Source organism: Chelmon rostratus, chromosome 1 (genome assembly GCF_017976325.1).
Source record: "Chelmon rostratus isolate fCheRos1 chromosome 1, fCheRos1.pri, whole genome shotgun sequence".
Classification (NCBI taxonomy): Eukaryota; Metazoa; Chordata; class Actinopteri; order Chaetodontiformes; family Chaetodontidae; genus Chelmon; species Chelmon rostratus.
Genome location: NC_055658.1, coordinates 9,532,004 through 9,557,554, shown reverse-complemented (window position 1 = coordinate 9,557,554; position 25,551 = coordinate 9,532,004). Strand labels below are relative to the sequence as shown.

At 42.2% G+C, this 25,551-nt stretch overlaps 1 protein-coding gene across 2 annotated transcripts in view; it reads right to left on the bottom strand.

Moving 5' to 3' along the window:
- Positions 1–25,551, bottom strand: part of LOC121627747 (MAM domain-containing glycosylphosphatidylinositol anchor protein 1) — a 171,467-nt gene that overhangs the window by 59,382 nt on the left and 86,534 nt on the right. Inside the window, exons 5-6 of one of the 2 annotated variants that reach the window (XM_041966793.1) lie at positions 8,197–8,393; positions 6,286–6,418 (exon numbers count right to left, since the gene is read on the bottom strand). In XM_041966793.1, the coding sequence (XP_041822727.1) occupies positions 6,286–6,418; positions 8,197–8,393 (330 nt within the window). Of the gene's footprint in view, positions 1–6,285; positions 6,419–8,196; positions 8,394–25,551 lie in introns of those variants that run through there. The other variant, XM_041966784.1, reaches the window with a different exon arrangement.

Genomic DNA, 25,551 nt, shown 5'->3' with positions numbered 1-25,551 from the left:
CCTTGTCTCCGTCTCTATACCTGGTTCTCATTCTCTCCGCATTTGTTGTTCACTGCATCACTTTCTCTCTCACTTCCAGGCTACATCACCTGCTTCAGATTTGCAGGACTTAGTTCATCTATGAGCTGAAGGGGTTATTGGGGAGAAACGAGCTGGAAATAAAAGCTTAAAGGTTTAGACAGACGGCTGCGCTGACTGTTTGTTTGTGTTTTGGACCCTGGAAGAGTGGGCGCCGCCTGCACGTACGTCAGTCATAAAGACGGTGGGACGGCAGGTTGGCCTCAGGGTTAAAAAGTTGCTGTTGAGCCTGAGTGCCATCATGAGGAAATGTTCTAGGTGTGATTTGGAAAATGGAGGACTGGTGGTTATTACCTCTATACACACACAGACATAGCACCCTGAAGCAAGGTGAGGAGAGAAACCCCAGAGTATTTTATATCAGTGCACTGCAGGGGCCAACCCAATACTCTGACCTTGAGGTATTCTATTTATCCAGGAATGATACGTTCACTGGAAAACGGACATTCGAGGATCTAAGTTTGAATTGCACCGTGAAATAAAACCAAAACAAAAATAACAGAACAAAGTGAGAGTTGGAAATGTTTTTGACATGTCACAATAAAAGCACGTGTGTAATCAATCATCAGTGGTGTTATTAGCAACGCCTGCGATTTTACAGCCGTGACAGGTGGAAACGTCCGCTGTGGGAAAGGCTTGTGAAAACTGAGAGTGAATATGAAAGAAAGAAAATTACTTGCAGGAAAGAAATGCTTGACTGGGAGGAAAGTGTGTGTATAATGTGTGTGTATTCTTTGCACTGTTCAGAAAAAAAAAAATGATCAAAGCAGCCTTACAAGCAAATTGATTCTTGCCAGTGGTGTGGCCTTACATCCCCACCCTGATCCCCCCTGACTGGACTGGATCTGACACTGGGTGAGAGATGTCAGACAAGTTCAGGAACAGAACAGAGCCAGAATTCCTGTAGGAGGCCTTTAGCCCACATCCATCCAGCCCAGACGCATGTGAGCTTTTGGTTAAACATCGAAAAATAAACATTTTTATGGAAACAAACAGTGATTATTGTCAGGGATGAACATTAAACAGCGTTCAATTCATTATTTTTTCTGCTTCTCTCTCCCCCACATTACCAGACCAGCTCTCAGACGTGGATTACAGCCTCACATAAAACCCACTGCACAGATGCAGTACACTGCCCCACCGCAGAGGTTTACAGTACTGAGGGTTATTGCAGATTGCCCATTGATCCTCAGCATTTCAGGAAGGAATTCATACGCAATAGGCTTTGCCACCTATTGATCTCATCATATATATTACACGCTTGTACAACTGTCATATTATTGTGAAGGTATACTGGAGTAAGAGTTAGAGTAATCAATAAAAGACTGAATCAACTCTCCCGTCGTTCAGATTTACTGACTGACTCAGTTCTCTCAGAGGTTGTAAACTGCTTTAAATCACGGTGTGTGTGTGTGTGTGTGTGTGTGTGTGTGTGTGTGTGTGTGTGTGTGAGATTGTTTATTTCTTTGTGATTTGTTCCATTTATGTCAACAGGAGAGAGAAAAATCTTCAGCATTTCCACATCAGCACCTTGACACAAAGAGCAGCATAATGAAGCATTTTTCATCAAAGGCTAAAGTCTCTGATGTGTATTAACTGTGAACTAAAACTGGCATTACTTACAATGTGACGGTTTTAAAAAGTCAGGTGCATTTCTCCTTTTCTGTTTTTATACGACGAGCTGCTCTTTTTCACAGCACTATTTCACTACAGTCATTATACCTGCTGTAGCCATTTACTGCCCAGACACCTGGCTGTTTTATGATTGTATTATAATACCTAGACCTCCGCAGGAGCCCGCTACTAGAAAACATTTTCAGCTGGATTAATAATTTAGCTCATAGTGCAAGCTTTAACTCCAAATGAACTTGGTAAAATAAGTGATTGCCCTCTTTCTTCTGCCTGTTACGTAGTAAAACCTGCAAGCATCACATTAGAAAGATAGCAGGCCACCATGTGCGTCGGTTGTGGAGGACGGTGGTATGCAGTTATGGTGGATGTCAGTCTTATGTAATCTATTGTTTTGCTCCAGACCTTGCTCCATCACCCCCCTCCACCCCTGCGCACCACCACTTTAAATAACATGACAAGCTCCCCGAGCATTGCCCCCGTGTTCTCTTTACGAGAGGACGGGGAAGAGGATTTGGCCGCTGTCAGCAGTTACTGGAGGGGCTGAAGCCCCGCACTCAAATCCCAGGTTGGGATTATGATATAAAAATCAATCAATCCTCTTGTCCCAGTGCGATGAATCAGCGGGTGATGGCGTGACCTAGTTGGATGAATCTAATCTAAGCAGTGACTGAAGCCACAAGGACAAAACGGAGCTCAGCGGGGAACGGCAAAATACGCTCATTAGATAAATATTATGAAGGATAAAAAAACAAAGCAGCAACTCACTGCTTGTTTTCCCCGTTTACAATCTCTCCATCTCTGTTTCTATGTCCATCTGTCTATTTATCTTCCTCGCTCTGCCCTCTGTGTATCTATTTCATTTTCTCTGGTCTCCGCCTGTTTCTTTTCCATGTTTCCCCGTCTGTCACTCTTGTTATTTTGGAGGTCTGAGTGTAGATGTGATTTTTCTCAGACAACATTATTATGTTTACACTTGTCTGAGAAGCAGCGTTATTTGTCCCCTGTAGCTGGATTTATTCCTGTTACTTTGTGCCCACTTTGCTCTGAGTGTTATGGCTAAAATGGGCTCAGGTACAAAAGCTAACTTGCTGACTTTGAACATATAATTGAGAATACAATTATTTTTTAATGAGCATTTATGAGCATTTACAGTGCAGCGTTAGCATAACGACGTTTTCAGAGGGAGCGGTCGACGATCATAAATCTTTCGAAAAAGATTAATCGCAGTTCTCAGCTGCAGGCCTATTGGATACAATTACCTGGACTGCAGGTACACAGGCTACTCGTAGGAGAGCAGACAGAGTATCCACCGAAAAACTGACCACTTGTTTGTTTTAATTGTTCAATCTGGAACCTGAGGTGGATTCATGGTTTGATTGCAGCACCTTTAAGGCATGTGTGTGTCAGTTTTACGGTGTGTGCATGCGTGAAAAGATAAAGTAGCTGTTCAGAGTATCTGAAGTTTACTGTATCCATACCAGGGCGTCATTTTGGTGGCACAATGTGAGGTTTAGGACGATAGGTGCAGAGCTTGGGCAAATATGTCAACGCAGGTGGTAACGTGGGGCTAATTTTTGGAAATGTGTGTACGCAGTGGAGAAAAAAAATGTAAAACTCACACACACACACACACACACACACACACACACACACATTAAGCAGTGTGTTCTCCATCACTCTGTGAGGCTGTGAGGTCCAGACAGATTGGCTGTTCTGGCAAGTGTCTGAGCCCGTATGCCAGCACCAGGCAGACTTATTGTTATTATGGCTCTGTGTGTGTGTGTGAGAGAGAGAGACAGAGTGTGTGTGTGTTGACTGAGCCATGGGGAAACAATCGATCTCGACCACGGGAGTCCAAGAGGCGAGGACAGGAAGACAGAGGGAACGAGAGTGAAGAACACCCATCACATACAGCTTGAGCATTAACACCGATTTGTTTTGCTTTTGTTTTGGAACAGCACTATCTGTGACTGTTTTACACAAGACTTTTTCTAAAATGTCAAATAAGTTGCAGTTAATGCATTGATTTGAGGGCCAGTGAGTCAAAAATGAGCTCACTTGCAGGTGGGATAGACTAGTCTGACACCCTCGTGTTAGCGTGTTATCCAGTATACACAGCCATTCAAAAGCCATTCATGTGTTAGAAATAAATCAGAAACAGGTCACAGTTAGTCAGTCATCCACAGATAATTTAGCCTTTAATTAATAGCATGTGTGTGAACTGCAGTATATTCACCTGAAGCTGATTCTTGAGCATCATTTTCATTTTCTGTCTGATTCCACTCTCATATGTAGCACACAATAGGAGACAGAAATGGTCAGACGCGTTTAAGCGAGGGTGGCGCCTTGGTAGAGTGTGCAGAGGGCAGGACATGATGCAGAAAGTACGCTGGGAAAGTTCTTGAATCTCACCGCTCTTCAGTTAGCAGACATCTTTGTGTAAATGGCCCATCTTCTTCACGGTAGGATGTTTGTATTCCTGCAGTTTCACACCAGTCACACGATAGAAACATCTTCAACGTGGCCCCTCGCTCACTGTGAGCTCTCCGGACAATGACCTGTTCTCTTCACGCGTGGGCTCAGTCGGACATGACACAGACTGTAGCGGAAGCCTAAAGTCTGGTTAATGTCCGTCCAACTGATTCGCACATTTGCTTTCTCAGCACATACAGCTCCTCCGGGTGATGTCTAGATAAGTTCAGGGCTGCGGTGCCTGTGTGAAAGGGACCTCAGTCTTTCATTTCCTCGTCTTTCCCTATCTGTCTGAGAGCACTTCTTTCTCTTGGTCAGTGTTTCCTCTCCTCTCAACTTTATCACAAGGTTTTTTCTTTGAGGGTTGCTTTCTTTCATCTTCCCAACCTTCAGCTCACTGTCGAAGCCTCCTGAGGGGTCTTATCTGAAAGAGTCCTTATTGCCCGATTGATAACCTCAAAGTCTGTAAATAAGTCTTGGACATGAGTGGCCATCATAAAAAATGGAGCAAAAAAGGTCTTTACTCTTTCGTGTGTGTGGCTGAGATATCATACAGAGGAAACATAAAAAAAAAATGATTATTCTTGTTTTCGTTTTACTTTCTTAAAGCTTTGTTTGCACAATAATCTTAATTAACATCTATATATGATCTCTTTGATACAAATGAGAGAAACCAAGCTTTAAAATTACAGCTGTTACTAAAGAACACTGGGGTGTAACAGTAATATGGATTAACCTCTTTGCTGTGTTTGTGTTTTAAATACTTGTGTGTCTTTTTCTGCATCACATTAACAATTACTGTCAACCCCAACGTGGGAACTGAACAGTACTGAATAGTTTTAGTTTAAATCACTTCCGGAGACACACCACCGTCATGTGCGTATGGTGAATGTGAACTGCCGGGGTTATGTGCAGAACTGCGCTTCCACCTTTGTGCGAAGCCAACAGGCCGCTGGCTGAAGCTTCATATTTAACCGAGATACACGAGAGTATCAAGCCTCTCACCTAACCCTGGGCGAGAAAGTGTAATTCCCAAAATGTCAAACTATTGCTTTAAGGGAATATTAATCTTTCATTTTCACCACCAGCTTGGAGATTTGAAGAAGCTATGTTTTGGCCAAAAGGCTGCTTTTCCTACCTAAGCCTCCTTTAGTACAAGTAATCATTACCAACTTCAGTGCACATCTATTCAGGCCTAGTGACCGTGAGAAAGACTGGATTAAGACCAGAAGCCCTGAACGGTCCTCTCATCTTACAATGGCTCTCGAGCTTGTAGAGAACAAGCGTTTTTCATTAATTTTCACAACAAGGGTGTTCCATTAATACACTCACACCACTGGAAGGAATTAAATACAACTGATGATGGGTTTGAAAAAAGGAGCAAGCATACATCCAGGCTGTGTAGCGTTAAGAAAACGTGGAAAGAAAAGAGGAAGCGGAAATAAACACAATAGAAAAAGAATTTTAGAAAAATGCACAAGCATGGGGCTTTCCCTGGTGGTGAATCAGTACATCAGGGTTGTCAACAGCAACAACGTTGTCCTCAGTTACAGAGTTGCCAGGTAGCTGGTAGATGGCGTGCGGATGGACAGAGGGGCGCAGAGTGAATTGGAGATAACAGAGAGTGTGACAACTGAATTACAGCTGACGGCCCTGACATGAGATCTCAGCAATCGAAAAACAAGACAGATAGACAATATATCGCACTGGGAGGCGGGCGAGGAGATAGAGAGGCTGACAGCAAATTTGAGTGGAAAGTCAAAGGGCAGAGGAAAAAATCCATGGACAGAAAGGAAAGGAGGACATAAGGAGACAGAGAGAGAGAGATTAAAGGAAGTGAGAAAACGAGAGGATGAAAGGAGATGCTACTCCCTGCACAAGTAAAGGTGGGAGATGGTGTATGAGTGAGAGAAAGAGACAGCACGATGCTTAGAAAAGCCAGATGAGAAGAGGGAATGAAAGAAAGAGGAAGAGCGCTAAAGTCGAAGCGTTGCGGAGGAAAAAACCTTGGCGTTGTGAGGGCATGTATGTGTCTTTGCACACAAAAGCATTTTAAGCATTTGCTTGTCGTCAGTGGGGGAAAAAAGTGAACAAAAAACTTACTTGTGGCATTCGTGAGTCTGAAGGTGACCGACCTATCTTCGATGTTGCACACGTTGCGGACGGACACCTGGCACGCGTAATCAGCAAAGTCCTTTGGCCGCAGGTTTTTCAGCTTCAGCACCTTGGTCTCACCCTAGACGGGACAAAGCACACACCAGGACGACGTCACGCTGAAATTCTACATGCTTAAATAATTTACCACGCCATCTTTTATCTGGTTGTTATCAAAGCCCCTAAACATTAATCTAAACATGAATCTAATATGACCACATTTCCATCGCATAGCACATCACAGTGAGAAATCTTTTGATTCTAGTCTTCACTAAACTGGGTTGTAATCCTGTATAAAAGTCACTTCAATTTTTGATGAGCCGCAGTGTGATAAACAAGGTCAAAAACACACAGACGCAAGCATGCGCACACACATACTGTGTTTGTAAGTCTGACATGCCCTGATTATCAACTGAAGTGTCTCACATCTACATATGAAGTAATATGAATGATGATTTTCAGACGGCTTTCACACGAGACCATTATGGAAATGAAACTGATCTGATCGTCAGTGCAAAAACAAAAGCTAAATCCCTCCATCCTCTTCCGGACTATCCACAAAACGATGTCTCTCGCTCCCCTAGTAGCTCTCTGTGCGCCTCTCGCGTGGACACACACACTCTCTTGGACACACAGAGGCGCATCTCTTTGGACATCACTGGTGATTTTTCAGATCAGGACTTTGTGTGTGATACTGTACAGCTGCCTCTCTGCTGCAGTCAGCGATGGGCTGTGTGTCGGAGGCAGCCGTGGGAAGAGCTCCGCTGGCTGGCTAATTGAACTCAAGGGGTTCCGCTTTGTGGCCGACTGATGCTTTGATAAGTGGAGAAAAAGGGGAGCAGTTGTGCTAACACAACAGCACTCGGACTGGGAGATCAGGCTTGGGGACTGTTTACTTTTCTTTTTTGTTTGTTTGCTTGGCTATTGTTGTTTAATTGATCAATTAACTGACCGACTGAATGGATGGTCAGGCTAGTTTCCCTTCTTGTGTCAAGTCACACACAGGCTTCATATCATGAGTTGAAGTGTGAAACCTGTGTCAAGCTTTATTCTGCACTGCAAAACTAATGATGAGAAAATTAAAAGTGAGTATTTCTTCTGTCAGTGCAATACATTGTAGTGTATTAGCACATGGTCTTCTACAATGAGAACTTCAGTCGCTGCGACAGTATCAAAAAAGGTCACTTGACCGTTGGCCGAGCCTCATCCCTCATAGTTGCTGTTGCTACACCTCACTGCAGATTTACCACTTGAAATTCTTATTGTTTTAGTAGCGCGATGATTATTGCAGATTTAGCTGAGCATGTTAAATCTATATGCAACTTCCATTAGAGCACATAAACACACTGTTTACTCCACTTTTGGTCTTTAAAATTAGCATTTTATAAATCAGCGCCCAGGAGATGCCCTCCAGCTTCCAGTCCACACTCTGTGACATGAAAAATTACATGACCATCCACAGACTTTTAATGACGAGCATCGCTCTCAACAGATCCCGATGCAGCACGAGGAGAAATTCACAGCCTGACAGACCTGCCGTGCGGCGTTTAGGCTAAAGCCATTGGAGGATCTCTCTTTGGAGGAGGGGTTTACTGAACGTTGATTCAGTTTCTGTACCTGGAGTATCGTAGTGCTTTAAGAGTGTTCATGTGAACACTGAACGTCACACAGAAAGAGCAGGAAAAAAAAAACTAGATAAAAGCGAGAGGTTTAGAGTGGGGACAAGAGCTAAACATAAGCAGACAGGACGCAATTCAGCAGGGAGGATTTTATGAGGCGCTTCTTCAAGAGAGGAGCAGAAAGCGGGGAGCGACTGCACACCTGGCAGCGTGTCTGTGCCGCGCATGTGTTCATGTGTACCTGAGTGTAAAGCGGCTCGTAGATGTCCACTCCATTGTCCTTGCTCTGTTCGATGAGCATGTTCCCACGTTTCCAGATGAATCGTGCGGGAGGGTTGGAGTTGACGGTGCAGCGCAGGAACACCGTCTTCTCCTGGTAGTAACTGCCACGAACATCGCTGATGGTCTGGTGCACCGTCAGAACTGGTGTGTCAAGGTCTGCAGGACACAGCAGAGGAACACACAACAAAAAAAAAAAAAAAAACACCTAGGCTCAGATATTGCTGCAAGGCAGAGAATATTGTTTATTATACCCCAGAAACTTGTTCATTAAGGTCTTATTGTGTCACACAAGGTGCACTTTCACTACAAGCACAAGTTCTTCAGAATGAGCGGAGTTAAAATAACGTTCGGTCTGTGTGATGTTGTTGCCTTTCTGTGCAAAGCACTGGCAAAATGATGTGTGGCAGGGATGGGATTTGGTAACTGGGACACAATTGTAAATAAGGACAAACAAGTGCTGTTTGTTGGCTGAACTGTCCACCCAAACTGACCAAAACTATCCAAACAGTTGCCTATTGATCATAGCTCCTAACGAGCACAAACGTCCAAACAATCTCTTATGTTTTGCCATTTCCCTTTCTGTGACTCTCTCGCACACCAGATTCATATATTATTTCTGTCATTTTTATCTCTTTCCCCCCACTTTGCCTCGTTTCCCTGCACATTTCCTCCATGGGGGTGTCATCTCCCTTTTCCTCCAGTGGATAGGATTTCAGCTGCTGTCACGAGCACGGAGGCTGCACCCCCCTGCTTTCTGCCATCTCTCCAAAACTCACTGCCACGTTCACTCCTCGTCACCCTCCCCCCCTCCCTCTCTATCCCCTCCTCCTCACTCCTTGCCTCTATCTCTTTCAGGGCAGAGTTGTGTGTGTGTGTAATCCTGATTCTTTGCAGCCTAATTGGACTGTTGCGGACTTCAAACATCATGGAAACAATTTCTGCCAACACCAGGGCAGCCTTTTCCTCCCCTTTCCTGCCTTTCCATTTTACGTCTCGCCTCCCGCTCCCCTCCTCTTTTCTATTCTCTGTCACTGTCGCTCACTTCATTTCTCTTGTATTTAACCTGCTATATGCTATCAAGACGGCATGGTGCAAGCTATAGAAAAGAGGTGAGATGGGCGTGTCGCTGCTGCGTTCCCTGACAGCACCAGTTGTGAGTGTGGCTCAGCTTTGATGGATGAGGGGGGGACGTATTTGTATTTTATGTATCTTTGGTTGAGATGTTTGAGAGTGCTGTTGAAAAGGACGCAACTCTGACACCAGGGCTGTGTCACACGCAGGCACATGCTCTCACATCTGGACCTGCAAGTGTGTGCAGCCTCAGCATAGCATCAGAGCACTTTTGTGGCATGAAGGTTAGAGCTCTAGCAAAAGACTGGCAAACAAAAAAAAAAAAAAAAAAAACAGGGTCACGGAAAGGTTTACCAATTCATAGGATGTGATAATTCTGACTTTCAGGTACATTCAGGCAGCAGCCCTGCCTGAATGAAGGGTGAGTCAGAGTGGTTATGACACTGTGAACGCTAAATTTTCTGAGGGCTTTAACATCACATTTCTATGTCTTTTATGCTTTTGAGCACTCTGACTGTGTGTATTGTGGCTCATGTGCATTAAAACTAAGCAATACCTAATGCAGTAGCAAAAAGATCAGACCTTGCAATGACCTGCATAATTGTTTTGACACTCACTGCGTTAAAGGAATATAGTTTTTGAGCTTTCACTGTAACATGCATTCATGCATTTTTTATGAGAATTTCATTCAAGTTTTATTCAGACATTAATTGGATTAATCGCTTCCATCGCCATCTTTAAAATCTCGTAAAATAGAAGAAAATGCATGCAATAGTCATTATTTGTGTCACAAAACAGTGCAGCATTTGAAAAGGAACATTTAACCTAGCTCAGCTGCTTACTCTCAGTACTTGTGTGCCTCCTTTATTTGAGATTTTCTCGGTGCTTCAGTTCTATGCTCTGCGAGGTGCTCACCTGTTTTCATCCCTTTTATCCGTCCGTGGACGCCCTTATTTATAAAACCACAACCCCACAGATTGGAACAAAAAGCCCAGCAGGAAACTAGACAGTGAGGTACCACCAGTCTCTAAAAGCCTCTGCCAGCAACAGGCCATCAAACCTGGGCAGCTTTCAAAGACATCCGCCTCTTGGTTCTGCCATGTGTGCATGTGTGTGTGAAAGAGATCTGGCAAAAGAGTAAGACCCTTTGCATACTTCGATTTGTGAATATGTGCATGCATATATGAGTGAGTGTGAGTATTTGTTCAAGACTGGCAAAGGATTTCTGTACGGTTTTCACAGATCATTTGCAGCGCAGGGGGAATCCGAGCTGACTAATGGCGTGGCAGTGTGTGTGTGTGTGTGTGTCAGAGAGTGAGTGAATGTGACTATCTGCTGTCATTCTGTCTGTTTCGTGACACTGCGAATGCGGAGAAAGCGGAGAGCGACAGATTGACACTGACGGACGCAGTTACAGACAAGTGGATACTCAAGAACATCACATAACTGTAAATGGACAAATTGTATGTTCATGCACAGCCAAGAGGATTCTGATAGCATAAATGGAATATTAATATTCACTCATGCTGCCAGTATCAACACAATCTGGTACTTTTCTGCACTGCCAAAAAAGAAAACAAAACTTACATTAAACAACCATCCCACTGCAGCACAAAAATCTGTTCCTGCTGGCCTCATATTTCTAAATTCCCTTACTGAGGTCATGGATAAAGCTATAAGAATAATTTTACAGCTTTTTTTCCACATGACAATCGCTTCGTGAAAGTTTTCTAATCCAAGCTCCCAGGGTGAGTCTAACTTTACTCAGTTTGGACCCTTAAGTAAATAGAGACACAGGATGAAACTGCAAGTGTAGAGAAATACAATATGAAACTTTAATGAAGCTTCTGATTTCCCCAAAGTCCTGCCTTTGCACACAGCTTAGATCAATTGCACTGCTTTTGATAGCCACAGCTTTTTAATGTACATCTACACATCCAAATTTCAAGCCGCACTGGGGGTCTGGCATTGTTTTCGCTTAGACACCACACAGTGGTGCTGACACAAAGACCTTTCAGCTCTCCTGTAGAGCGTGGCCCTTAGCTTGCACAAATACCTGTGGATACAGCGCAAGATCACGTATCTTTGATAAAGTTAATACCATGTGATAAAAAGCGACACCTGTCCTCTGCAGCCCAGCGATTATCAGAATAGGAGCTCCACGACAAGCCTTTGCATGTTTGCTCTGGATTATGTCCTGCTTTAAAAACAGGGGTATCAGGGGAGAAGATTTGCCTTTTGATTAAAAAAAACCACAGCTTTTTTTCTCACATGTGAAATTTTCAATGAATACAAATGTGGATTTAATGACATTTGTATTGTTGTTTTAACCTTTAAGTGATCTCAAGCTGTAGTTGGTAATGTGAATGGTACATATATGTAGTATGATTGCAGCTAACTGATGCAGTTACAGCACAAAAAGCACAGCAACTTCCCAGCAGTAACTGGCCAGCGGTCCTTTCACTTATGATTGAATTTTACACAAAAGTGTGCTGCACTCGTACAGATTTTCCTTTCTGGGGATTTTTACTGTATAGTTGTCTGTGGGAGACTGGAGAGGATAAAAATAATAGCGGAACAATATTAAAGACAGAACACACAATTGAAGCCCCACGCTGGATTCAAACCGACAAGGTCACAGTTATGGAGTTCACCTGCGATACATAGACTACCTGAATTCTTTGATATTATTTTTAACATAAACTCAGACAGCCGAAACAGACAGCAACTGGAAACTGTGACGCCGATAAAAAAATGCCACTTTATCTGCTGCTGTTTTAGCACTTGAATATTTACATAATGGCAAACACCTCAGTGGAGATCACACTTCATGAATAAATTTGACTTCACTTCAATTAAGACAAAATGATAAAGAAAATAAGAAAAAAAAGCCATATCTCTAGCACACTGTCTTATCTGGTTGACTCAAATTAATTCAAGAGGGGCAATGCAACACTGTGTTTCTTACAGTCAGAATCAGGCAACCAGATCCTATTAGACCAGCTGCCTGTTAATGAAATTCCTTTATCATTTAAAATAATTATTGTTTTGTGTTTTCCTTCAGTTTGTTCAGAATACTCTCCAGTCCCAGTTCATCAATTATATTAACAAACTGATGCAGGAAATCCACTTACACACCAGCCTGTGCCTCACATTTACCAAACCGTTTGAGATGTTTCCTGAGCATTTCGACAGAGTACAAATTTTGGTCAGGCATCCCAATTATGTTTACTCTGGAAAATGATGTTTGTTGTTTTGATACAAATTTCAGGGCATAATAACTGGCAGAAATAAGCACCCCTGACTTTGTTTGCTTGTTATCTGAGGGATCAAATGATCATATGTGCGATGAGAATTACAAGTGCTGGACAACTAGTGAATATGCTGCGAGCAAACGAAATAAACCCGGTGCAGAGAGTGCATGACAACAAGAAAAACAGGCCTTTTTTTCTCTATTGAGCACCAGACCTTTTTCATCCCCTACATTTTAAAATGGCTTCACCCTGTTCCAAACATCTTAGCCCTGCACAACAAATTAAATCTTGAGCGACGACGTGGAAGAAATAACAATTATTATGATTTAATTTCACAGACCCAACAGTTGTATGCCTATACAGTATCTTTTACAGAGTCTCTGTAATGTGTCTGCATTCCATCGGTTGTTCACAATCACCCCTCAGAAATCTCTCCGAAATAACCAGAGTAGCCACAGCAATGATGGAAACTGATTTACCCTGCCGTCTCCCCGTCTGAGCGGTCAGGGTTGACCGAGTGTGTTTTTGTAACAAGTTGACCTCTGCTGGGTTCTTTCCCCTGCAGGAGGACGCCCTGGACTCCAAATCCTCTTTGATTTCCAATAACATGTCCTGTACTCTAATAGCTCTCTAGGAGTAGACGGCCATTAGGGGACCATAGAGGAGATGACAGGTTCAATTGAGTGTGAGCGTGCAATGGAGGAGAATAAGGTGCGGTGCAGTGTGCGTGACGGTTGGGTGGGGGGATGTGATTGTGTGAGTAAGGATAGCTATGTTTAGTATCTATATTATAACACAGAACATAGTGTTATCCCCAATAAACAGAACTGTAATCATTGTAATTCACTGAAGGTCACTGCAGAATCCATTATCAATTTGCTGAATCATAAGTAGGAAAAAAAAACTGTGCATGGATGGAAGACAGAGGGGAAGAAAGGGAGGGAGAGGGTGGCACCCTATTCGCACTAAACATATGTGATACAGTGGCTGTTTTCTATTCAACACGGCACAACAGGTGTTGCTGCATTGGACACAATGCTTATCAAGATACACTGAGAAAGTGTTTCATTTGTGTGGTCCTCACTGTTGACGCTGGCTAGCATCAAGATGCTGGACCACAAGAAAAGACAAGACTAAGAGAGAATGCCAGCGGGCTTGCTTGATGGTTCCTCTTGCTTCGCTTGACCTGGAAAAGGCTCCGGTCCTTCATCATGAAGGCTGTTCCAGGAGACAGTCTGAGGAGACATGAGCGAGGGGCCTTTGCGGAAGTCTTTTATCAGACCAACACACCTGTCTATTGCAAGTCTGTTAGTGATTGGATGCTGCAGCTGATTGGAATCAGCTGATGCTACGTCAGTGCACATTTCATAGCAAAGTGGACAGACTAATCACAGAATCAAGTGAAGACTCCCACGTTTTGGACTTCACGCTTTCAGATTCACCATCATCATAAACATCTATAATATCATCATTGTGTATCAGGTGTGATGTGATATAAATTTACAGAATTTTCACTTTGTCTGAAAAAATCAAGGCTGATAAATAAACCTTGTAATCATAACCTGGGCTATAATAAAGAATTTAGAAACATAATATCAATAAACTGAATTTAACAAGCACGTTGCTGCCATTAGAAATGTTTCGCATTTGCATTCAGAGTCTGAGCAATTTATTACATTTACACACAGTCGTTTCTGCTAATCTGTGTAAATACAGAATGCAGGTTTTGCAGGTAATTGACAGCTCTAATATGTTTAAATGTACAGCTGTGTCGAAGGTGGTAATTGTGTTTTGGTGTTTGGACAAGTAAAAACCTCCAAACCAACGTTGTTGCAGCCGTTGTTGCTACGGAACAAAGCTGACTAACAACTGATCAAACTGTGTTTCAGATAATGGTTTGCTCGGTTTCATTTCTCTAAAGACGTGTTTCCTCAAATTAGCCCTCCTTGCATGGTTTCCCTGCATCTCTTCTCGCTCGCACCTTTATTGGAAGAGACTAGGATGCAAGGAAAAGACGCAAGTGAGGGAAACATGGATGCAATTAAAGGAACTGCGATGTATGCTAAGAGTTTACAGTCATGCTAACAGCTCTGTGAGGCTTGGCCATGGCAATGCTATCATTCAGATGTAATGTTTACCATGTTCATTGTCTTGATTTAGCATGTTAGCATGCTAAGATGGTGCTACATGAAAAGTCACAGGATCACCAAAGTTATTACAGTTGATTCTGAGGGGGCAATGCCTGTTTGAGATTTCATGGCAAATCTATGCAGTCGTTGGAAAGATGTTTCACTCAAGGCCACGAATGTCAGTCGCATGGTGGCACTCAAGGAGAAGTCAGGGGGTCACAAAAGTCAGTGGGAGTCATCCTCTGGGTGCCTTGAATGTTTGCACAAGATTTCATGGCAATTCACTCAATCTGGACAAAAGTTGAAGTAAATCAGTTTTCAATTCAAATCAAAAACGATTCATCATCCTCTATCAAATACTATCTATCTATCTATCTAAAGCATCTATTTTTCTTCTCTGCTACAGTACATAATGTGGACTTCTACCTAATCTGAGGATGTACAGAGATGCATGTATGCAGCCACACTATTCTTATTATCAGCATGTTTGAACAATAACGGTCAAAAACAACAGCTTACTAATGTTAAATGAATTCATAAAATCATGACAGACAAATCCATCTTTTGTGAACAAAGGCAGTCTTTTCTGATGGGTAATTATGTGATGGACATTTGGGTGTAATCAAAACTGGTGGAGAACAGCAGAGTCCGAGCATATTTCAGACTGCAGCAATAAGCGATCATCAAACCAACTACAGAAAAAAAAAAACATCCAACTCACACATTATAGGCTATCGACCACACACACACACACACACACACACACACACACACACACACACACACGTGCACACAGAGAGAAAAGCCTGTGCATACAGAGAAGCACAAACAGAGGCAGACTTGCCGTTTGATCCAGCTTTGCGTCTCGTCAATTATTCAGCATTCTGCTCATAGACATCGCCTTAAAGAGGGCATAAAACATGCACGAGGCCCACATTTGGAAATAACAAGAACATTGCCTGTGTTTAAAATGCAACGCTGAGAAGTAAAGATTGATTTAGGCTGACTTTTTCCGCTCGGTTTATTTAACTATACCAACAAAAATCACTGGACTTTTTTTAGCCCCACAAATGACGGGTCTGTGCCTCTCTCTCCCTCCATCGATGCCTCAGACATGAGCCAAAAACAAATGATAGAAGAGAGGAGGAGAGATGAAACACGAAGGGACTTTTCCAGCCGTATTATTATCTTTGTTTACAATCAGAGGAGCTGGATGCATTCTGCAATAAGCAACAGCAATGTGATTTGTCTAAGTATGCAGTGGGTCTTTTACAGATGACAAAACATTTATTGTAAAGCGAGGGTTTAATAAAAGCAGGATGTTGAGAGAAGAAGATGAAGAAAATCCAATTAGCACTTTTCATTCATAGCAAGAGAGCACATCAATGCCAAAAAGCCACTTGGTGCTAGTTTGTTGTTGTAAAAAAACAACATTCTGGAAACTCTCCACAGACCACTTGGAACTCTTTACTTTTGATTGCAATCACCCTTTACCTTTCCCGATAAATACAAAGAATATGACGACTGACGCAGTCTACCTATGAACACACAGCAGCATCTGGTTGCGCATCCTGTGTTGTTAGGTTTAACAGCGAGGCACAGGAGCCTGTGTTAAGAAGGATTACACAATGAGTCTTCTCCCAAACTAACACTCATGAATTTGCTGAAAATAGTGCATTTTCGTTGAGCCAGCGCGCTATGTACAAGCCTTAATTATGCTTTTGTCAGCAAAGAGCCTGGGAAATGGTATTAAACATTCATGATGGTGTGACTCCATTATTTTAGGGCCATAAAAAGACTAATTTGGCCGCGGTTATTTACCCTGAGTGTGACAGTGTAGCTGCACAGCGGTGGTGACAGCAAAGAGGGTGTTAAGGGACAAAGAGGCATAGTTCACTCACTCAACCTCCAGGCTAAAATAACACGTACACACACATGCAAAGACACACACAGGGAGACACACTTATGCAGACCACGTGCACACACATTCAGACATTTGTGTGCACATACCCACAAACACACTAACTCCTTAAGGCCAAAATAACACATGAATCTCAGGTCCCTCACTGCAGCCCCCAAGGGCAAAAACATGAAAGTCCTCTCACACTGCAAGTGGCGTCTGAAGTTATCTGTGGGGGAGCAGAGTGGACGCCTTTCTTACTCCGTCTGTGGTCATATGGACGTCTGGGTCACGGTGCGACGGCTGGGATCTATACATCACTGTGCGAACATGGCAGGTTTGAGAAAAGGAGCGTGATGACACCAAGAGTCATGTGCAGCTGATCCTTAAGGTAGCAAAAAAAACCACACAGCTTCTTTTCTGCGTCAGTGCACATGCACATACACACTTAGACAATTCACTCTCTGTCACACACACACACACATACACACACAATGTGGGAGCACAACCAGGTGACAGATGTAATGCTCAACCTCTTGGCTTCGTCTCGCTGTATATTTAATTAGCTTTGTGGCATGCAGGGCACTGTGGACCACAGCAATAGAGAATATGGAGAGCACATATAGATACACACACAGTAATATAGGCTGTTGCTGCTCTTATAATTATCAAATTGCTTGTGTTTTATTGTGTTGTGTTGAGGGATGAACACTCGGCTCAGGGGCAATCTGCACAACGCCTTTATTAAAGCAACTTCAGACCACTTCTGTGGATTCCTGCTCAGATACTTAAGTGGAATTCAGGCACAACTTCATTTTCATCGTCTTCTGGTTAACAGGAGACAGTGTTACATTATTATATAATATATAAATAAACATATAAGAGCCAGGAAACAGCAAGACTGGAAACAGAGTGCACCACATCTCATTATGTCTTGTTGAGTTGTTGGGATAGTTTTTGTCACTTTCAGTGGTTGGGTTTAAGCACACAGTGTAGGAGATGCAAAGTTTCACAAACTGTAAAAGATAAAACACGACATACAGTTTTATCAAAATAAATCTGGTTGAAAGTCATTTAAACAACACTTGCCATCCCATTCACTTCGACGATGTTGAGCAGATACAGGAAATACTGGCCTTTGAAAAGTGTTTATTGGCTTTACTCCGACAGAGTGCAGAGTGCCTGCGGTATTTTCTTGACTTGCATTTTTGTTCTTGCTAGTTTCACCGCAGCCATAAGCTGACCTTGCAAACTTGTGGAGGTGACTATAAAGTAGAGGACAAGGATACTTTGCTGCTCTTAGATAGGTAGCCAGTGGGTGGGCTGGTGGTTTGTCATCCTCTGCTTTGGCCAAATGAAACCATCCATTTACTCGCCCTGCGTCTGTTATATCCATGATCTCATATTCCAGTAAGTTAATGTACCACATGCATTTATAATGAACAGTATATGGTTTCAGATGCAGTGCGTTGACTGTTTTGACGAATTTGCCAGTACGAGTAGTACCATTTCTAGGAGGAATATCTCAGATGTGAAAGTCAAATTTGGAACACTGTGTAAAAGGAATCAGCTCAGGATGCTCCACTCAGAGGAAGATTTGTATCAAAATAATACAATCTGAGCTGTGTATCGGTCTTAAGTCCCAGCCACTCTGCTGTTACCACACAAAGATTGAAAAATATAATGGCAAGTCAGTGCATACCGTCTAAATAGCTCATGAATACAAATATTATTGACGTTGTGCTGAGAAATGGAGATGTATCAGTTCCAAGTGTGCCAATACTGGGCTGCAAGCTTTGTTATTAGCACAATTTATTGTCACATACTGTCATCCTCTCACAATTAGCTCTTAGAAAACTAGAGCAAAGGTATTACCTACCTACCTAATATCTTTACCACCTCATAACTGGCAGGTCAAAGGTTCAGTGTTGCTCAGTGGCAGCAATAACAAGCCTTCCCATAATCCCGTCCAGCAAGACACTTAGAAAGCATATATACATGTATATAAATTATAAATCTGGCTTTTATGTTACTCCAAAAAACAAAACATACAGTACAAGATATTTCAGGACAAATCTGAGGTTACATGATTCAATATTTGTGAACTGAATGGTCCAGTTGTCCCCTCATGGACCATCTGGGAGTGAGTAGGACTTGGTACAGATGTCTTCAACTGCAGCCACATTAACCATTTAATTTATGCTGGACATATTTATAGGGTCAAAGGTCTCATGGAAGTCTGAGTTTTTCCACAGTAATGTAATATTATGAGCTCAGCTGTGGATGCTTGTGTCAGAGCACAATTCGATTTACTTGACAAATACCTGTGAAATACTATAAATTGCTGCAATATACAAGGCAACTTATAGCTGGCACAGTAAATATATAAATATGATTAAATCTGATTATTCCCATCACAACTCACCACACACACACACACACACACACACACACACACACACACAATGACAGTTTGCTCTCGTTATGTTACATATAGTTCAATAAGTTAGTGTGATCTCAGTGTGTGGCCTTACAGAAAGGAGGTGATCCACTCTTGACAAAGGTCAAACTCCATCTTGGAGGACCTGCTCTACGAAGCCTTTCCAGCTTTTATTTTAGAAACTGCCCACAGCAAGACTCTTCACAGGGCTTATTAGGCAACGCTTTGAGAGAAAATGACCCCACCTGCCTGTGGCTGTGATGGTTATTTCCTACTCTCCAGACTGATTTGTGTGGCACTCACCACCAGCAGCTCTGCCTGCGCTCAGGAAGTGCTGAGCTAGGCCACTCTTAACAAAATTTAACACCTTAGCTTTGTGGTAGTGCACCCAGCGGATACCCACTTCAGATTTCAGAGGCCAGGTTTATTTTCTGGTTTATTTCCTGCTTCCTTTACATTTTTTATCTGCTTGCGTCTCTTCCAGTTTTTCTGTCCCTCTCTCCTTTTTCTACAGGGACAGAGATGATTTCCCAGAGCTGGAATACTTGCAAAAGTTTTGCAGAACCTGCTCTGAACCGATTTTTGGTTTGGGAGTAAAAGCGTTGTATTATTCACTCGCTGTGATTCACTTTGGACTGAGGTTAAAAGCTTTTTATTATTCTGGTTTTGTATTTGTACAAAACGGAAAAAGGAAAGAAAAAAATTCTACAGTGAAAAAAGGTTTCCAAGGTTTCAATTTCAGCTAGAGTTAGTTTGATTCAAAATATCATGTTATGTTTTCAGTGGTTTGAAGGGATGGATCCTCACATTCAGTACAATGAAATATAAAATTAATGCAATCCTAATTCCAAAAAAGATGAGACGCAGCTTTCTAAATAACTTTCTCTTGGCATATACTCAGTTGAAAACAGTACAAAGACAATATATTTAATGTTTGACCTCATCAGCTTCATTGATTTTTTAAATATCTGCTTATTCTGAATTTTGGGAATTTTGGGAAATTCAGAGAATTCCTCAGCTGCATCTTACTTCAGAATGAAAGAGACAACTGCTCGCAGCTGATAAAAAAACAGACCTGTGCAAAGTAATTGCCTCCTCAGGTGATGCAGGTTTATTTGCTCCACTGATTAGGTATTTATCTGTTGACATATCAGGAAGTTTTCCTGCTCTTTCTCTCCTCTTCACTTAAGTTTCAAGTAGATTTTACACAAAGGCTGACAGAGGCGCATAAGAAAATTCATTTACATACTGGCTATGACTTTCTTTGTTCTCGTAATGTTTTCTTACATTTTTCTAATCTTGGATCTTTTCTATGTTTCATGGCCGTCTAATCCTCTAGTCTCTAGCCCTTTGTCTCCATCCTCATCCTATTTCAATTTTTTCTATCTGCCGATACAGAGGCTGTGAGCCTGCCGGGAGGCACCTCCCATACTTTATAACACTGCCTTCATTACCCAGCCCGCTGCAGCTGGCCATAAATGAAAAAACTGAAGATGTGGGAGGAGGGAAGGGAGGAGAGTAAGAAGAATAGGAAAGGAAAGGAAAGGAAAGGAAAGGAAAGGAAAGGAAAGGAAAGGAAAGGAAAGGAAAGGAAAGAACAAGAACAAGTCAATTGTGGAAGAGACAGAAAGGTTAGAAATAGAGCAAGAGAGAGTGAGAGTGAGTGAGCTTGAGACACAGACACAGGCTGAAAAGGTAAAAAAGCGAGGACGAGCAAAGTCATAAAATCTAAGTTAGAAGTTATTGGAGAATGGCTGGATGAAAAATGCCATCGCCATAAAATAATATTAGAATTGGTCTGGCCTTATGGCGTTGATGAATACAGATGCTGCCCTGCGGGGTCTTTGGCTGGGGGGAACTGGCTAATTTGAACAGCCATCCTACCTGTGAGGGCGGTAAAAAATATTAAAGGAAATGAAATGAATGGTTCACTGTCAGTTGTTTAGTTTATAGCCCCACATTTCCATCTCATAGCGGGTTAGGTGTCAGACAGAAGTCCCTCTTGCTAAGAATAGCTGCCAGCGGGGTAGTTAACCATGTGTGCGGGATTTATCGTTAATATGCCTGAAATGAACTACAAACCCCAGCAGAAATGGACCCGCAGCACCTTTAAGCAAATATAATGTACGACACGAATCAAACCTTCTCTCAACCTTGCTCACAGAAATTAGAGTGTATTTTACCCTCATCCCACTCCAACACATCGTCAATAATTGGCCCGGAGGGGCCATGAGTAGCGGGAAATTGATGACAGCTGAGTGAAAAGGGACCAGCTGAAATCTGATCAGCCATATTGACTTGAGGATATTGAAAAGAGATGCGGATGTCTTAATTACAGCAGCGTCATGGTAATGCCATTTTATTGCATTTGACTTGGGTTTAAAGAAGGCCATCAGCAAACCATAAGTCCATTTTGATCGCAGGGGAAGTGAATGAAATGAAAATTATTCTCCTTAATACCTCTCAACAAAGATCAATGGTACAATTTCTGCCGAGACTGAGAAATGTAGATAAATTCTGCTGTAAGAAAACAAGAGCGGTATGTAATCTAATCTATATCATTCTAATGAAGTGGGGCTGTTGTTGTTGTACCAGGCCTGTACTGAAAATCCATATGTGTAATGTCACTCTTTAAGTTGTCAAATGACAGTCTTTCCACACCGCTGCCACCAACATATTCTTAGCAAATAAGATCAGATAATTCTCGTCTGCATCATAATATACACGTTGCAACTGGTGGAAGCATTTTACTCTCTACAACCGATCACATTATATCTACTCATTAAGTGTTCGTCTTTCTTTCAGTTCCTGTCTTTCATGACTGCCTGACTTTCTTTTACGTTGTCAGCACCACAGGAAATCCACCGTGAACCACTTGATTTATGCTTCATTCCAGTGTAATGGTTATTTTCCCTGAGAAAAATACCAGTGTGTGCTTCAAGAGCCGGTGGTAAGGTCAAGATAATTTCAAGCCTACACTACACTGTATAACCTTCAGGAGAGAGTCCATAAATAAGGGATGGAAAAACAAAGGCGAAGGGGGAAAAAAAAAACACATTTTAGATATAGCCGGCCACACGACGGGGACAAGTGAAGTGGTCTTATCTCTTCATGGTCTGCAGGACGGCTTATGGCCAAACCATACTTCACCCTATTGTATGTGTGCGTGCATGCATGTGTGCGTGCGTACATGTGTGTGTGTGTGCACTCACTGTGCACCTTTACGGTGGTCTTGCTGCTAAATGCCTCAGTTCAGGTGATTCTATTCAGCAGAGATAATGTGCGTGTCAAATAAAAGGAAACGTAGATTTTAAGATATGAAAAAAGTCAATACGTGAAACAAAAATGTGTTCTTAGTGTAACCCAGTGGATTTAAAACGTACACACATGACTATCTCTGTCCGTCAGGATATCTCTCCTTCATCTATTCTTTTATATCTTGCTGTCTTTCTATCGATAACTGACAGTCAGCATTTTTCATCAGAGAAAACAGTTTTCTTATCTTGTCTCCACCCAGAAAAGGATGTACAAGCCTTGCCTTACCTGACTACATCTGAGAGACATTGGCAAACTGCCATAAACAATCCTCACTCCTCCTGGCAATTTCTAATGTCTAAAGCGACGGCGTGATGGTGACAACCTCACAAGGACTCGCACAATTTTGCTGTTATTCTTTTGTGTTGGTTTACCTGCAGCTGTGCTCTACATTTCCGCTGTGTTGCAGGACTTCCTTCCCTTTCTCCTTCTCTCTTTACTTCTACACCCTCTCTTCCCTCCTTCCACACCTGCCTTCCTCTCTCTTCTTCCCACTGTCTTCCTTCACCCTCCCTCTGTCTTCATCACCATACTTTATGTTTAACAAACCTTCATGCAGCTCAGCTTTTAAAGGAGTTAACCGTGATGTAGTACCTTAGCGTGGAGAGGTGGGGACATGCTAGGTGACCCCAAACTGTCATGGAAACCCACATTGCATGTTATCAGTGACTCACCACACTCAACCACCGGGAACCGGGGGTAAGGAAAGTGTTGGGAGAGTGTTGTCTGTGCATGCATGCATACATACAGTCACTTAAACCCATTCTATCAAAACCTCATAATTTCACACGTTCATGTCGGCAAGCAAACACACACACACACACACACACACACACACACACACACACACACACTACTGTAGGTCACCCATATAGTGTACTCCCCAATCAACCATCTCTCCGCTGTTCTAACTCCAGGGGTGCAGTCCCTTGGAGTTGTGTTTATGATATGGACAGGAACATTTTGACATGAATCTAATAGCTGTTTCAGAAAACAAAACAAAAAACACCTGTGAGCATGCTCCACAAAGGAGGCTACAAGTCTGCACCAAGAAAATGTGGCAATCACACAGCAGTACCTGGACTAAAGGGAAACTTCTACGGTATTTCAGAATATGACATTGTGTGTTTGTTGAGGTCATCACATACACTAACTGCTGTTTGTTTAAAAAGAAGGCAGTAATGCATTTCAAATACTGTCTCCGCTCTGTGGTTCCGGGTTTCTGCAACAGAGGAAACTGCATTAAGCACATATGTGCAGTGTTTGCTGAAGTGTAAAGTAAGAAAATCCTTGAAAGATTTCACTGGCTGTGATTACAGTTTGCTGAGTTCTATTAAGAGAGGCTGGTAGAGCAAAACTAGCCGATATCTAGATCTTGGATCAGTTGGATTCTGCTGTGTCGAAGCAATCTGACACAACTAGATGGTGCCTGAAATGTGGATAAATGAGGCTCTATTGTGACAGTGTAATTGTAACATGTCATATTAAGCATATGTCTGGGAAGTAGTGGCAGGCTGATTGTGGTTTGTGCTCATCACCTCCATCTGCTCATCCATCTGTCTTGACAAATACAGCTGATTTGCAAGCAGACTATGAAACTTCTCAAGTCGCACTAATTGGGAACCTTCGATAAGGCTTGGTTAAAATGACCTAATTAATACTGTGATATAATGTGTATGTTGTGTTCAAAATTCTGTACCTATAAGCTAGTTTATGTCCACATTAGCCATTGTAGCAGTAACTCTTTCTGAGTACTGTGCTGAATATTGCTCTTTATTTTGTTTGACATACCTGAAGAGCAAATAATCAAATTTTACCTCCTAGAATCAGACCTTTGTCACTGATTTAAGATCTGTTGCCTAATTTTGGTATTTTTGATTGACTGAGAGAAAAGCTCTTACTCACAGTGATGTCCTGCAAAAACATCATCAAAATAAGTTATACCACAGCAAGTGTAAAAACTACATTCCTTTACACCACAAACAGACAAATGACAGAAAAAGAAGTTCAACAGAAGCTTTTACTGCTCTGAGGTCAAAAATCTAAAGAAGTCATTCCACCTATAAGGAGCGTAATAGGTGGACTGTTTTGCTAATTCCATATTCATGAATGGGATTTTCAAGTTAGTGCATTGTTGTGAATGAGTATGATCCCCCATATTTCTGAATCTTAAAACTGATGATAAATAACATGGTAGCTTATTAAGGATGGCTTCGTAAAAAAAGACAGCGTGGTTCACTTCGAACGGTAAGTGATGACCCCTGTAGTCTCTCGAGGATACAATGATGGGTTCTAAAGCTGTCACCTGTAGTAAATCTAAGAGAACTGTGATACACAGCATCAGTTGAGCTTGAGGGTATGAGCAACAGCATAATTACATCTGCACAGTCAAGCACACATGTGCTTAAAATTGCTTGCAGACCAGAGTTTGGGAAGAGAAAATGAACCCCAGCGACAAACCAATGTGAGAAAAAACAAAATCAAATCAATCACTGCTCAAAGAATAAAAGAACCATTTTTAACAGCAACTTGAATCATTTTTTTCTCTTTTTTTTATAGCAGCAGTGCCTCAATTTGCATAACACAAAACAGCAAAGTGTGCATGCTGTACAATGACCAGTCAAAACACTACGATCTCGTATGACACCCTCACCCAGGAGCTGATACAAACTGTTCACCTTAATTTTCTTAATAGGGCCGAGTGTTACTGTTAACACTTTATGTCACTCAGTTTATTGAGGAAGTGGCACCAGGTTAATTATAACAGTGTCTGCACCACCATCGCAGGCTATTTTTAAAGCGACTCACACCCACCCTGTCAGAGGTGAATCAATGCGGTTCAATACACAGTGACATATCCTGGCCTGTAGTTACAATAAAGGGTATCTTACAGCAATGCCTGCCAATATAAAAAAAAAAAAATGAAACATTCGTATTTTACTACTCCATGTCTACAGCTCTCTAATCGTCACCTGCCACGTGTGGTGCGGCCACACCCCTGGTGCTTCCTATCCTTCCTGTCCCTCCCTGAAGCCCCGCGTGAGTTACTGCTATATAATGGTCCCAGCTGAATGGCCCTCCAGGGAACCCAAATGACCTTTCACAATAGAGAGGCTAGGGCTCGAGCTGGAGACGGGACATAATTCTTGCATAATGAACTAAGTAATGGATCCAAAGCAACAGCACTGTGACAGCATGATGTTTA